Source organism: Alligator mississippiensis, chromosome 11 (genome assembly GCF_030867095.1).
Source record: "Alligator mississippiensis isolate rAllMis1 chromosome 11, rAllMis1, whole genome shotgun sequence".
In the NCBI taxonomy this organism is placed as follows: Eukaryota; Metazoa; Chordata; order Crocodylia; family Alligatoridae; genus Alligator; species Alligator mississippiensis.
Window position 1 is genome coordinate 55,130,774 of NC_081834.1, and position 14,827 is coordinate 55,145,600.

Below are 14,827 nucleotides of genomic sequence, written 5' to 3' on the forward strand. Positions count from 1 at the left end.
AGCGTATGCTTTAGAGTGGGGGTGAGCCCACAGACCACGTAGGGAGTTATGAGAAGCTGTTGCAGACTGGGTCGGCTCCACGTGTCCTGCACCCCACCCTGAGCGTGCCCTGACTCTGCCCCTTCTCCCACAGACTCGCCTGGATTGTCCCGTGCTGTATTGCCCCCAGGAGATGAACACCTGAACTCCTCCCCTCCCCCAGCACCCCTGTCCTCCCCTCCCTCCATCCTCCCCTGCCTGATCCGGGATGGGCCCACAGGATGCCAGCGCTGGTGATTCTGCCTCTCTGAGCATGTAAGTGGATTCCTGTTCCTTCTAGGTTTCCACAGTCTCTTCTTTTGTCTCATTTTATTGGGCCTGCGCACTCCAACTGAGGGACCATCATGGCCTTAGGGCTTCCTTTGGCTTCAAGGAACCATGTCCTTTGAACATGCCTATAAGCCAAGCAGGCTGCAAGTACACCTGAGCTATAAGGCAAGGAGGATGCACAAGTGTGAACAGCAAAGCATGCAGCATGGTATGAGCCACTGCTGCATTGCTCTGATGTTCCACCTGTTCAGCTTTCTGGCTTTAAATGGAGTGCCCTTGTCCTAGATCTGGACCATCAGATGTGGACTGGACAGTCCAGCCCCATGCCATCAGACTGGTGGCAAGATTTTTGAAAGGGCTTAACCTTGGTATGTCCTGCTTTGATCCTTCCAAGTGAAGTATGGTCGACTGGTGCCTTCTGAGTCAGGAGGGGTACTTCCCGCCAGCAACCAGTCTAGGCATCACTTCTCTTGGCGTCCCCACACCCTGGCTGGTGCTGTCAGGGGGAGACCAACGCTTTTGCCTGCCCCCCCACCCATGCCTAAGCAGGAAATGCTGCTGCCAGGGGATGCACCAGTGCTCTCAGGGGATGCACACGCACCCCTGAGTGCCTCCTGCACATCGCTGCTGTTGGAAGGAGTCACAAGTGTCTCTGGAAAAGAAGGCACTCTTTTGAACTACTTCACAGTGCACCAGTGTTACGTTGATGTATGACGGACGACCTCCAAAATATCCAGCTGGAAACTCCACGTTCCCTGGAAATAGTGTCTCTCTGCCTTGTCCTCAGATCACAGATGTGCATACGGGCCTAAACATTTTTGTGGATGGCTGCAGCTTTTATGAGGAAGGAAAATGACTGGAGGTCATCAGTCAGACAATTCTGGGAAAGATAAAGTAACCAGGCTATTTGAAGGCTGAACCATCCCTTACCACTCCTCCGACCCCCTGCCCATCGTGTTCCCATTTGCTTGTAACATTCAAAGCCGTAGGAAATCTTCATGGTGAGATTGGCCCCTCACTCTCATGTATCCTTGTTACAGGCCTCCACCCACCACACCTTGGCGCTGCAGCTCTGGTGCCCTGGCTGCAATCAAGGCAGGCAGTGCCGTGCCAAACTGAGGACCCCACCACGATTGCCACGAAGACTGGTTGGAACAGCGTAAGAGCGGGCCTGGAGAGAGAGGCACCTGGGGCTTGCACTGGGACACTTGACACAGGATTGGATGCTTTCCCAGCTGCCAAAAAATCTGGCAGTTTTCCCCAAGCCCACCACACTTGGGGAAGCATTGAACACTTTTCTGGCTTCTATAGCATTTAGGAAAAACCTGGAGGCTCAACTCACCACTGCAAGGACTCCAGCAGGCTCCCACCACAGACCGAAATACCCAGGGAAGCACCACACCCCTCTCCGGACTGCCGCAGCATCGGGTACCCAAGTGGATGCTCTCCCTCCCAACACAGATGCAGCAGGACCCCAAAATACACACAGGACCCTGGGCAGAAGCCTCCAGCTCAGGTGTGGATGGGAGAGGGCCATCTCAGCCACGCCAGGGGAAAGGCCAGACTGAGAATGGGATGCCAAGGTGTGCGGGGAGCACGGTGCTCACTTTGTGTTCCCATGAGCTGCTCCACCACAACCTATTGTGAAGTGACTTCTTCTTGAGGTAGGCTGACTATTATGTGGGTTGCCCTGGTGTGTGCATGGCAGGTGTGGCTGCACTGGGCCCAGGACTGGCCTGCTGCAAACGTTTCTCCACCTGACCACAGCCCAGAGCCCCCAAAGCATGCATACGCCCAGGGTCTCACAGCGCACACATTTGCCCGGCTTCCACCATTTAACAACTTGGCTTCTGGTGATGTCAATGGCAAGACTCCTGTGGAGTTTAGCACAGGGACAAGCAGGTCATTAGTGCTTCAGCCCAGACTTATAGATTCACAGAAGTAACGAACAATAAGGATGGGATTTGAACCCATACAGGCAAAACACAACAGATTAGCAGCCCGTCAATTTAACCTCTCAGCCCCCTTGTCATGGTTTGACACACCATTATTTTTTTTCCAGAACCCAGCTGCAGGTTAGTGGAAGTTTGGTGTCTAATTAAAAATACAAGAGATGATAAAATGACAGCAAAAGTATATTCAATTACTGTTGCTTGCAGTAGGCTTTTCATGCAGCTTGATGATCCCGTTGATCTCTGTATAGACATTGATAGACAACTTTTTCTGTTTTTTTTATTTAATTTTAACTTTATAACTTAAATTAGCCCATGGTGCAACTTGTGTTTAGTTCATACATTTCCTCTGCATGCCTCTTGTGTCTTGTACTGAAACAACACATGTCAATACTTTGTTCCATACTCTGCCACAGACTGCCTTGGTGACCCTGGGCACATCATTTTGCCCCTCTGTGCCTTAGCGCTGTGACCGTAAGTGGGAATGATCCTTCTCTACCTCCCCGGCAAGTTGTGAAGACAAGGAGGGTTGAAGGGACCTCAGGAGGTCACATCTAGTCCAACCTCCTACAAAGAACAGGACCATCCACATCTAGATCATCCCAGCCAGGGCTTAATCGTACCTGGCCTTAAAAACCTCCAAAGATGGAGATGCCACCACCTCTCAGGGTAACCTGTTCCAGTGCTTCACACCCTCCTGGTGAGAAAGTTTCCCTAAAGTCCAACCTAAACCTCCCCTTCTGCAACTTGAGGCCATTGCTCCTTGTCCTGTCATCTCTGCCACCACGGAGAACAGTCCAGCTCCATCCTCGTGCAAACCCCACTTCGGGGAGTTGAAGGCTGCTATCAAATTCCCTCTCAGTCTTCTCTTCTGCAGATTAAATAAGCCCCCTTCCCTCAGCCCCTCCTCAGAAGTCATGTGTCCTAACCCTGTAGCCATTTCCATTGCCCTCCACTGGACTCTCTCCAGCTTGTCCACGTCCTTTCTGTAGTGGGGGGCCAAAACTGGACACAGTAGTCGAGATATGGCCTCAGCAGTGCAGAATAGAATGGAAATCATCACTTTCCTCAATTTCCTGGTGACCTTCCTTGCTCTTCTCTGTTTCTTTTCTCAGCAGGACGGTACCTAGACTCCCGGCAGCCCTGGGCAAACTTGCAGTATCGGGCCCCACATTGCCAGTTATAATGATTTCTTGTTGTGAATGTCTTTGTCGCATCTGTGGTAGCAATGTCTTTAAATAGTTTGTTCTGAATTGGTAACATTGCCAGTATGGTATATACTCAATTATGTAAACTTTTTTGCAATTTTATTCCTTTCTTTTTTCCATTTTCAGGTCCTCTCTTCTGCCTGGGCCCCAGGCGGCTGCCCAGTTCGCCCACGCCTGTGTCTGGGGCTGCTTTGCAGCTGTTTCTCCTGCTTCTCCATCTGTCTTCTTCCCTTTCTCCAGCTGAAGAAAGTGGACACTACTTTGCTAGTGGCAGTGAAACAAGAGCTCTTTGGCACACCTATGTGCTATTATACATCTCTAATGTGCTGAGGACACTTCTACATGATAAGGCCCATACAATCAGAGTCACGAGGGCACCTAATTCACTTTCATCTGAATGTGGGTGTTAGACACCTCACGTTATGGACCTGGATCCTAGTGGGCTTTTCAAGCAGGTCAGTTCAGGTTCAATTCAGGAATTTTCAAAGCCATCGGTCAACTCCCACCTCGTACCCTCCATGCCCAACTCCCCTGGACACCTCCATTTCTGCCAGGTGCCACCTTCTAAGCACTGAAGGGCTGTTGTTCCTCTAGGTCCAAGGAACTGATTCTTTTCACTGCAAATCAGAAGAAAACCAAAACATTTCAAAGACAGACTGAATGAATAAAAAATATGAAACGGCAAAGTGCTCTGAGTGGGTTATGTCACTCGGACAGTATGCTGGCTGCTCTGCTTAGTAAGCACAAGCAGCCCAACGCAGTGAGTTTGTTTTGGACAATGGTAACAGCTCTGAGCAGGAATTACCCTTCCCCAGGTTACTACAAAGAAACAATCCTTGCAGCATCTATATTTATACTCCAAATACTCAAGGCTTGTGCCTATGTGTCTGTGTCCTGTTGCCAAGATGCTCATTTTCCCATGTCCCTTTGCCAAGCTCACACACCTGTAGCATCTTTAAGAGGGATGTGGCGCCACACTTTAAGAGGTATGTGAATAACCTGGAGAGGGCCCAGAGAAGGGCCACTCATATGGTTAAGGGCTTGCAGACCAAGCCCTACGAGGAGAGACTAGAGAAACTGGACCTCTTCAGCCTCCGCAAGAGAAGGTTGAGAGGTGACCTTGTGGCTGCCTATAAGTTCATCACGGGGCCACAGAAGGGAATTGGTGAGGCTTTACTCACCAAGGCACCCCTGGGGGTTACAAGAAATAATTGCCACAAGCTAGCAGAGAGCAGATTTAGACTGGACGTTAGGAGAAACTTCTTCACAGTTCGAGTGGCCAAGGTCTGGAACGGGCTCCCAAGGGAGGTGGTGCTCTCCCCTACCCTGGGGATCTTCAAGAGGAGGTTAGATAGGCATCTAGCTGGGGTCATCTAGACCCAGCACTCTTTCCTGCTATGCAGGGAGTCGGACTCGATAATCTACTGAGGTCCCTTCCGACCCTAACATCTATGAATCTATGAATCTATGAAACCTGCTTCTTCAGCTCTTCTCGTATCTCAGCTCCTGTCCTCGTTTATCTTTTCTTTACTCCCACACCCCATTTCTTAGATCAGCTTCTCTGTTCCTTAGGGTGCTCTCATTCTTTACCATTTCTTATCAGGTCATTCAGTGGTTTGCATTAGCTGCACGCCTTGGATCGGATGGTGGGGATAGGGCCTGGGGCTGTCCGCTCTGAGGTGCACGTGCAGTTGCTGCCAGCATGGAGCTGATGCTGGGGCCGTGGAGCTGCCCAGAGCCCAGGCCGGCTACAAACAGCTGCGCCAGGCTCTGGAGCCCAGTCATCAGCTCTGTGCCAGCAGCGGGGAAGAGGCCGGGGTTACTCTGCCTCAGGGCCCTCCCCTGCCGTCCACTCCAAGCCGCGCATGCACCTGCTGGTATGGAGCTGATGCCAGAGCCCGGAGCAGATGTTTGCAGCCTCCTGGCTGCAGCCGGCCCAGGCTCTGGGTAGCTGCTGCCAGCCACGGAGCCCAGTCTGCTTGCTGCAGGGTTTGTAGCTGCCCAGCCACCTGCTGGGAGTGGCCTGGGCTTCATGGCTGGCACCAGTTGCCTACAGCCCAGGCTGGCGGTGGTGTGCCGAGCAAAATGGCCTCACGTGCTGTGCTCAGAACACGTGCCAGGGGTTGCTGCCCCTGGACTAGAGCAAAAGGAATTGCCTAAGAACTGGTTTGGAGACAATAAAAGTTGCAAATGCTTTCACCTTTAGTCCTGATTTACCTCCAGTCCCAGTTTGTATGGTCAACATCTGGAGGTGGAAAACACCAACACGAAGGTAGGTGGAGTTCCTGCGCCGCCATCGGTGCCACGCGGCTGCCCCAAGGGAGGGAGGAGGCTTGTGGGTGAATAAGAGCGTGGCCCAGCTTGAGCGGCCTCGTGGTGAAGAAGTCCAAGGCCCAAGACCAGGCCCAGGAAAAGCCGTGTCCAACTTGCATGGGACGTCCTCCATGTGAGCCCGAGCAAGGAGGCAGAGCAGGGGAGATGGAGGGAGAGAAGAGGGGGAGTGAAGGCCCAAGAGACAAAGCCATTGCAAACCCCAGGTGAGATGTCTATTGGGATCTCTGTGGACGTGAAGCCACGAGGGGCGCAGGGCCGGGCCGTACAAGGGAACCGTCCGTGTTGGAGGAGCCGGATGCAGGGAGGCGCCTGCCCTGAGTGAAACTCTTCCAGCTCGGAGAAGGCCCAGCCCAGGGGCCTTTGCTTCACAGGAAAAACCAGCTCAAGCACAAAGCAGCCCAGCAGCTTCCCACAGGCAGTGCCAGGCTGGGCTCAGGCTCCAGACCAGGTGGCCTCCCACCCCCAGCCCCAGCAGGGCTCTGGGCAAAGGGCCCCCAGCAGCACTTGGCCCTAAGCCCCAGCCCTGGGCTGCTGGCACTGCAGGGGGTGGTGGCTACAAAGCTGGTGGCGTCCCCAAGGGTCTGTTCTGGTGGCCGTGCTCGACTCCTCCAGGGCCACCGAGTGCCGGGACAGACCGGCCTGGTGCCGCCTGCTGCAATGGGACGGGCTTGTCGGTGCAGACGGCACCTTGCACCTGGGCAGCTCCCCGGGGCAGAGAGGAGGGGACGGAGGCGGGTTGAGGGGACTCCTCCGGGGTCCTAGAGGCAAAGGGCCCCCAGCAGCACTTGGCCCTGAGCCTCAGCACTGGTGTTAGCGAATAAAAACCTAGGATTGCGGACTAGCCCAGGGATTGACAGGACACCTCATTCGATGAGTGACAGAAAGGCTTTATTTACTACAAGTATTTAAAATCAAGTCAACTGAGCCCAAGCCAAAGCAAAGTCCAGCAATTAGCCATAAAGTGATGGTTTCTCACCAAACAGGCAACGAAGCAGCGGTCTGTTTCTCTTCAACTTCTGGAGTAAGTCGGGCGCATCAGCAACTGGTGTCAGAGAGATTTCTCACTCTTGAAGCGCGCGCTGTTTGCTGTTTTACTGCCTTTTTCTCCCCTTAGTTTAGCATCTTCAAAGCAATCTTTTAGTTGTGCAAATCAAGAGAGTCCCAAGCAAGAATTGACGGGAAAAACCTGCTCATCACTGGTTATCAGAAGTTTCTAATTCGAATGAGTTACCTTCTTCGGTAACAAGAGGTGATCCGGTTTGAAACATATCAAGAAACTGATTAACAGTCAGGAAAAACACCCTGAATCAGGAGGAGACATCTATCACATACGGCGAATGTCTCTTCCTACACATAAACACGAGTTAGTCGCAAAAGAAATATTTACCATACTAACTAATCAAGGATAGACATTTCATATGGTTACACCAGATAGCTAGGAGTCTTCCTGAAATCATCCTAAATAGAGCAAGATGAGCCGAGGAGATACTTCATTATCCCTTCTCAGATGGCCTCGCCATGACCTCGCGTCCTCTTGCAACATGCAGTTAGCATCCGTATTCTGTATTTTCACTTTTCTGAGCAGGCCCAAGCTTAGCACGGGTTTCAGAGTCATCGCTGGGGCGGCGTCCTCAAGGGTCCGTGCTGGTGCCCGCGCTCGACTCCCCCAGGGCCACCGAGTGCCGGGACTGATCGGTCGGTGCAACGGGACGGGCTTGTCGGCGCAGACGGCATCTTTCACTTGGGCAGCTCCCGGGGCAGAGAGGAGGGGACGGGGCGGGTAGAGGGGACTCCTCCGGGGTCACAGAGAATAGGAAGCCAGAGCGGCCCGTTTCCCCGCGTGGGGGGTCCGTTCCCCGGCTGTTCCCCATCACTCAATGGCACAGTCTCAGCTCGGGCTCACGCCCCGTCGCCCAGAGCGAGAACCAGGGCCGGATTCTGTCCCCAGCGAAGGAGGCCGGCGGGAAGGTGAAGATCGGGGCCTCGGTGTCAGCATCGAGAAACAACACCTGCCCCCCCGCACAGTCCAGACAGACCCGCACCCTCCTGGGCGCCCGGCGCAGGGACAGGGGGGTGCGAGCAGGGGCCGTGAGAGCCTCAACCTGATCCCCACAGCGCTGCACCGCCCAGATCCTGTCTTCGGGGCTAAATCTGATCCCTCCCTTCCTCCTCACAGACTCTCTGGCGACCCCCACGGCCCAGTCCCTCTGCCACACCTCCACCTCCCAGCAGTGTCTCCCGGAGGTGAATCCCTCCCGGCCCAGCACACACAGGATCACATCAAATCTCTCAGGATTGTCGGGCACAGGCTGCCATGTGTTTGCACATATCACTCTTCTCCGATCCGCAGACAGGACGAGCCAGGGATTTGCCGTGTCTGGATCCAGAGTCACCGTCGCTGGCAGAGAGAATGGCAGCGTCAGGGCAGAGCTCAGCCCGGGGCAGACGGGCCGCTCCTCCCCCTCTTCACCAGCCCCGTCCTTCTCCGACCGTCCTGGGCCCCTGCAGCTGCCCTGGGCCCGGGGGCTGAGCACCGACGGCCCCGCAGCCCCTCAGCCTGGCACGGGGGAGAGCCCTGCTCCGGGGGAAAGGGAGCAGGTAGCTGCAAATCCATAGGCAAGAATAGGAAAATCCCAGCCCAATTTCCCAGGTCCCAGCGCGGGGGGTTTGGTGCTGGGCTGGGAGAGGGTTTGACTCTTGTCCAGGGGTGGCCGTGGGCTCTGCTGGATCATTGTGTTAATGCCGGGACCAGCTCCCCAGCGCTTACCCTTTGTGTATGATCCCTCTGGTACCCTTTTGCCCTTCTCCAAGGTGGACGGCAGAATCTCTGCAGGGGAAAGGGGCACAGATATCAGACTTGTGGTGTCTGGTTCATGCTCCTGACTTAGACCTGCCTTGGTCCTGAGCCCCTGAGACGGAGCAGAGACCCCGGGGCAGCTCCTGGCCTGCTGCTGGGACTGTGGCTTCAGAAGCTGCCTCCACATCTCCCTGCTCCCCTGCAGCGCGGCTTCCTCTCCCAGGACAGGGCGGGAGGGAGCGGCAGGTGCAGGCAGAGGAGTAGGGGCAGAAATGTAACACCGCGGAACCAGGGGTCCAGACAGAGTCGCTCTCTGCTCCAGCGGCCCCTTTGGGGGTGCAGGATACCAGAGGAGCAGCTTCACCCGGGACCAACCCCGACCTGCCTGCTCTGCTCCCTCCCTGCTCCTCTTCTGGCCCTTGGGAGCACCCCTCCCCCTGCTGCTGCACCCCTGGGGTTAAGCCAGCCGGATCCAAACCTGGCAGCTTGTCTCATGTTCAATTTCGGCTCTTAACTTTGGTGGCCTGACATGCGGCACTGGGGCTCGCTCTGAGTGGGGCAGGGCCCCGCAGCTCCCACCGCCCCAGCTGCAGGTGCCCATGCTGAGCAGCGCTGGAGCAGCAGGGGCCCTGCGGCTCTGCACCCGGGACAAAGGGGCGCCCAGAGGAGCCCTGGTTCATCAGCGATTCACACAAAGGCAGACAGAGGCCCTTGCCTCGTGTCTTCATTCCTGTTACCTGTGATATCAGTCCAGCACATTTAGTTTATCTCCCAATTAAAAAACATGCTGGCTCCAAATTCAAACCAACTGCTTGTCTCTTCTTCCTCAACAAGGACACCTCCCTCTTCCCTTTCGCAGTCCCCTTCTCAGTACCTTGAAACTTCCGCAAAGTCTCCTGTAGAGCTAGCGTTTGTCCAGACAAGATGCTGAGTCTCGTTTCCAGCTCTGGGCAAATCCCCTCTGGCAGCTGGAACTGCTCCTTCCTGCACCTGGGAAAAACGAGTCTATGTAATTTGATTTTCTTTTTGCAGCTCAGCTACATGGTAGAAACATTGGGTGGATGGAGGCACCTAGAGACTGACTCTGGCCATGTGCCTCATCCACAGGGGCAGGGGCAGGACAGACAGTGCCAGTCACAGGCGATACACAGGAGGAGCACAGCGGGGGGGAACGTGCCCCCCAAGACAGGGCTGGCGGTGCTGAGAGAGCTCGCCAGCTCTGGCCCCACAGACGATGCCACCCACTCGACTCGGGAGGCACCAGTTGCCCACGGTGGCAGTGGCAGCTCCCCCAGAAGGGACCGTTCCCCAGCAGCGATGTTTTCTCCAGCTCCAAAATGTCCAGGACATTTTCTGGGATCAGAAAGGAGCAGAGACTTCACGGGTAGTTGGCTCAAGCTCTGGTGGCCAGGACTATTCCCCAGTTACAAGACTGGGAAAGCCCAGATTACACTTTACAGACTTCAGGCCGCCAGTGCCCAGAGCCGTCACGTCCCTGAGGAGAAGATGGGGACATTCATGCTTCCCACCTCAGGGACAGTCCCAGCGCTTGCTGTGCTGTGGTGCCCTGCAGGGATGTGCCCATTGCATTGTCTCCAGGACCCTTCCCTCTATGGGGAGTCAGGTGGAGCCACGTACCTGCTCAGAGTGCTCCTCATGTCCTAAAGGGAGAGACAAAGATGCAAGAGTGAGCTCACTGCAATGCCCCACACCGGGTGCCCCTGCCCGAGGGGACGCGCTTTGTCCTTAGACTCCAGGTGCCGCACACAGAGGATCTGGGGAAAGTTCAGCCCCTTTACAAGCCCTGATTTAGTGATCCCCAAGAGGTGTAATAGGGCAGCCATGCACCTTGGGCAGTGGGCATGCACAGGGCAGCAGCAGCTGGGGCTGATATTCTGCGTCTCCCATCACTGCCACCACGTGCCTGTCAGGGGCCATTGCCCTTGTCGCCCCTCCTCAGTTATGCACCTGGTCCTGGCAGACCCAAGGTTTAGCCCTTTCCCTCCCCTGCTCTGGGACTGGAGACATTTCATGTGCCTCACCTGCAGGAGGTCACTGGCAGCCTGCTGGCACTTCCCCTCCAGCTCCCTGATCAGGTTGGTGAGATGGGAAATCTCCTCGGAGAGTTGGGTGACAGTCTCCCCCTGACTCTTCTCAATGCTGCTCTCCACCTCTCCCAGCTCGGCCAGCACGAGTCGCTCTTGTTCCTCCAGAAACCGGCGCAGTCGCTCAAACGCAGCCACAACCTTCTGCCTCTCGGCTGCTGCCTTTTGCTGCCACGAACAGAGAGAAACCACATCAGGGAGAGCAGCCGCTTTGGGGAGAGTCAGGGCATGGTTTGTAAGGCCCGTGGTCCTGACTGTCCACAGGGCTGGGACCTCCGACCTCCCACCGTCTGGAGCAGAGCTGGGGGTAGCTCAGGTCTGGGGCCCTGCCTCGGATCTCTTCATTCTTCATTTTGCAGAGGTTTTTTCTATTTCCCTGAGAGCCAGGACCGTAAGGAGGGGAGAAGTCCATGGCTGTCAGCAAGGAAAGCTTTCCTCTTATAATCAGTAATCCTGGTTTTCTCTGTTTAAAAATACAAACTTCTCTGATATAAACCCCAAATCCACATTTTTCAACAATTAAAGTGAAACACCGCTATATATATAGCTATCAGCTGAACACAATTTTTGTGTTTGCAAGGCCTGGCTCCATGCACCTGCCACAACACCCTGCAACGCACGGTCACAAAATGCCACGGTCACTGTCCCACCAAACATGCAGAGCACGACACGTCCCTTCCTTCCTCTCCCACGTCAGCCAGACCCCAGCAGCACCCACCTGGTATTCCTGGTGTTTCTGGCTTTCACTCCCTCGCAGTGCTTCAAGCCTCTCCCTCTCCCCCCTTAGCAGCTGCAGCTGAGTCTGAATTTGTTCCTGCGGGAAGGAAAACTCCTTGGGTCAGTTCTCCTTGGAGGGGAGAAGCTGGAGTCTCTTCCCCGCACCAGAACCGAGAGGGCTGCTTGAGGGTGTGCTGTGACGTGACACCAGGAAAGCCCATGTGCTCACGCTGGACCAGCAGCTCCCGGTACAGCGCACCCTTGCCTGGACGCAGCACCGAATAGTGTGCGCTGAACATAGCTGGAGCAGCAAACAGCCCGTTTCCAGCTGGATTGTGGAGCCAGCTCCTGCCCAGCAGGAAGAGCACATAGAAAAATGGAGCCGGTCCAAGGGAGGTGCCACAAGGTAACACTGCAAGCAGTGGGAAGTGCAGACTGTCAGGGACATGCACTGAACAGAAAATAACACGGCCTTGAATCCACCGCGGTCGACAGTGCAGAGTGCCAGCCAGGCTTAGGCAGCTGGGCCGGACAAGACACAGATCTGGTCTCTGGGCACTGAAATGTAGAAACTCAGAAGTGAGACATGAGTCCTGAAGTATGACAGCCCAGCAGTACAGCTACAGCTACAGCTACAGCGAGATGTCTCAAAAGAGCAGCATTAATCCAGAACCAGTGCAGCACAGCATTTGGTAGCCAGGCCTGGACAGAGACAGGGAAGGTGGTGCTCAAATACAAAAGGAGGTCCTGGCCGTGCTCCCTGGACTCGGGCGCTGCCACCACGTCCCCTCTGGACCCAGCATTAGCCCTGAAGCCCCCGGCACCAATGCAATGCGCATTACTGAGACTTGTGCAATGCGCCGGGAGCATCGGCTGGGGGAAGCGGCTGCTCGTGGCAGATCCTGTGAGCAGGGCCTGCCCTCCAGAGCATGCCACGTGGGCTCTGTCCTAGGGGAACAGAGTCTGTCCACGCACTACAATCCCCCCGTCCCCAAGGAGTCCCCAGGCAGCTTCCAGGGAGGTTTGTAACAACTGAAGGGAAACCGGTGCCGGACACCCCCTGTTTCAAGACACAGCCCCGCACACAACCGTGGGTCGGTGACACTGGAGGAGGTTCACTGCTCTGCGTGTCCAGGGCCAGGGGAACCGAGTTCCTGCTTCGTCTGGTTTCAAAGGCAAGATTTGATGACAAGGGTGTAATAATTGGGCCATTATAAGGTTAAAGTGCTAATCATTATGCTGGGATGGAGCTGGAGACCAGCCCTCCCTGCACTGTTGTGCCAGAGTTACTGTCATTTTCCAGGCAGGTGGTGTTTGTCCCCGAATCAAACACCCGGGGTTTCGGGGTGGAGAAGAGCACGTCTCCGTTGTCTTTGCTGAGTCAGGAATGTAACACAGGGCATTTGGGTCCTTCTCGCCTCCCCCCAGCAGGATGGCTTGCACAGAGGCTACCACAAACCAACCTCCGTGTGCAGCCACGCCGTTGTGGCATGGCCACGGGGCAGAAAGCCCCAGCGCCGCAGGGAGGTGTACGTCCCGCCCAGCTGCACAGCCGGACCGGACCCGTGCACCCGTACCTTGCACTGCTGCGCAGCCTCCTGGATGAGAGCCGCGGGGTGAGCTCGGTGCGCCCGGGACTCCCGGCAGATCACGCACATCAGGACCTGGTCTGTCTCGCAGAAGAGCTTCAGAGCCTCCCCGTGCTGCTCGCACACCATCTTGCCCCCGGCTCCCTCCGCTGACCCCACGCTCAGGCCCTTGACCACTTCTACTACATTCGCCAGCTGCCTGTTTGGGCCCAGGAGCCTCTGGGCAAAGGTCTGTCTGCACTGGGGGCAGGTGACGTCCGTCTCGGCCCCCTCCCAGCACTGGGCGATGCAGGCTCGGCAGAAGTTGTGCCCGCAGCCCACGATCATCACCGGGTCCGTGAACAACTCCAGGCAGACGGAGCAGGTCGCCTCGTCCCGGAGGCTTTGTACAGCGCTCGCCGCGGTCATGGCTGTGAGACGGGAGGGCACGGGGCTACTTTCACTTCCTTGAGCTCAGGGCTGGGCTCACCCTGAGCCGTTGCCTTCCTGTGAAATAACTACAGTGATGCTGAGCTGGGAGGAGCCAGGGTCAAGATCCAGCCCTGGGATCGCGGGGGATCTGGTAACGCTTCGTGGAGCAGCAGCTCGGCACAACTCCAGTGAAAACAGCAGAAAAAGGGTTTGAAGCCACTACACAACAATTCAACACACCCAGCATTTCTCACTGCACCTGCTGTCAGCCAAGAGCTTTTCAGAGCTGTCAGGACTGTTATTTGGGGCTGAGAACTGCCTAAAACCTCAGAGCAGGAGACATATCAGCCTAAAAACTCAGGCTGTCCTGGAAGTGTTCAGTTTTCCCGGGGTGGAGGGGATGGGCAAGGAGGGGAGATATAAAAGGAAAAAAAACAATCCAGCTCTCCCCTCCATTGAATCTAATTTCTCATGTTTCATTTCAAAGCTCTTCAATGGCAAGGGCTGCTCCAGACCTGACCCTGCGCCTGCGGAGAGCCTGGTGCGCCCCCTGAGAGGAACCGTGCGGTTCTCCTCTCCAGCCGGGGCAGGGCCAGCGTCACCCCAGGGCGCCTGCACGGGGACCAGGGCGATGCCAGTCTTCACTGCCACAGGTTATTCAGTCTCTGCCAGCTCCCCACAGTCCCAGGTCTGGCTGCATGTCCTCAACCCCAGGATTTCGTCAGGCGGTTGCAGGCACCTGCTAAAACATGCATTTCTCCTTCCCTTGTGGCATCCCTAATTCCACACACTTGGTCAGGATTTCACTGACCTGCAGGTTTTGCCCTTCCTCAAGCTGAAACATGTTGTCAGTGCCCAGAGCCTCCTGCCCAACACAACAGCTTGTAGAAATACAGATGACTTCCCACTGCGGGGTTTGATCTCTGCCCTGCTAGCCCCTCAATACCGTTCAAATCTCTGTTCAAGCATTTCCCATTCTCCCCGTTTTTTCTGCCAGAAGCAGACCAGGCGGAGGCTGCTCACACCCAGTTTAGTTTCCTGGTCCCCCTTAGGCCGCCCAGGGACCCTGCTATGGCTGGAGCTGTGACCCCAGATCTGCATTGCCCTGCGCTGCTGTGCATGGACGGGCCTTTCTTTCCCTCCCCGCATTGCTCACAGCGCAAGACTGAACAGCAACACGACGACCGCTGCTCCTTCACTGCGCACTTCCCACCCCACGACCTTCTTGTGGGATCGGGACAGCCGCAGAGTCGGGAAGGAACAGCCTCGTATTGACGGTCGGGGAGAGCGGCTTCGCCTGCAGCCCAGCTCTCAGCCTCACAACAGCCCCCTTTTGAGAGACCGTCTCCAAACGATAATCTTTGGCTTCCACGTCCCTACAACCCTGGTGTTCCCTGTACATCCC

At 55.8% G+C, this 14,827-nt stretch overlaps 1 protein-coding gene across 4 annotated transcripts; it reads right to left on the reverse strand.

Moving 5' to 3' along the window:
• Positions 1-6,669: 6,669 nt before the first annotated feature.
• On the reverse strand, positions 6,670-14,593 carry LOC132244100 (zinc finger protein RFP-like). Of its 4 annotated transcripts, none has more exons than XM_059715110.1 (7): positions 13,000-14,593; positions 11,424-11,519; positions 10,643-10,873; positions 10,239-10,261; positions 9,475-9,590; positions 8,571-8,630; positions 6,670-8,201 (listed from the first exon to the last, which is right to left on the reverse strand). In XM_059715110.1, exons 1-7 carry the CDS (start codon positions 13,417-13,419, stop codon positions 7,678-7,680), a joined length of 1,470 nt encoding a protein of 489 aa, XP_059571093.1. In that variant the 5' UTR covers positions 13,420-14,593; the 3' UTR covers positions 6,670-7,677. The 4 variants fall into 4 exon arrangements, with proteins under 4 accessions (XP_059571093.1, XP_059571094.1, XP_059571095.1 ...); XM_059715111.1 differs by lacking the exon at positions 13,000-14,593 and adding an exon at positions 11,652-12,931; XM_059715112.1 differs by lacking the exon at positions 13,000-14,593 and adding an exon at positions 11,682-12,928.
• Between the last annotated feature and the right edge of the window lie 234 nt (positions 14,594-14,827).

Bases quoted from the DNA above. Each gene is read 5' to 3' on its own strand.
- LOC132244100 (XM_059715110.1), bottom strand. From the start codon at position 13,419: ATGACCGCGGCGAGCGCTGTACAAAGCCTCCGGGACGAGGCGACCTGC. The intron at 9,591-10,238 runs GTACGTGGCTCC...CGTTTTTCCCAG, and splicing joins ATGAGGAGCACTCTGAGCAG to GTGCAGGAAGGAGCAGTTCC. The intron at 8,631-9,474 runs GTACTGAGAAGG...TTTCCCCTGCAG, and splicing joins GACTTTGCGGAAGTTTCAAG to AGATTCTGCCGTCCACCTTG.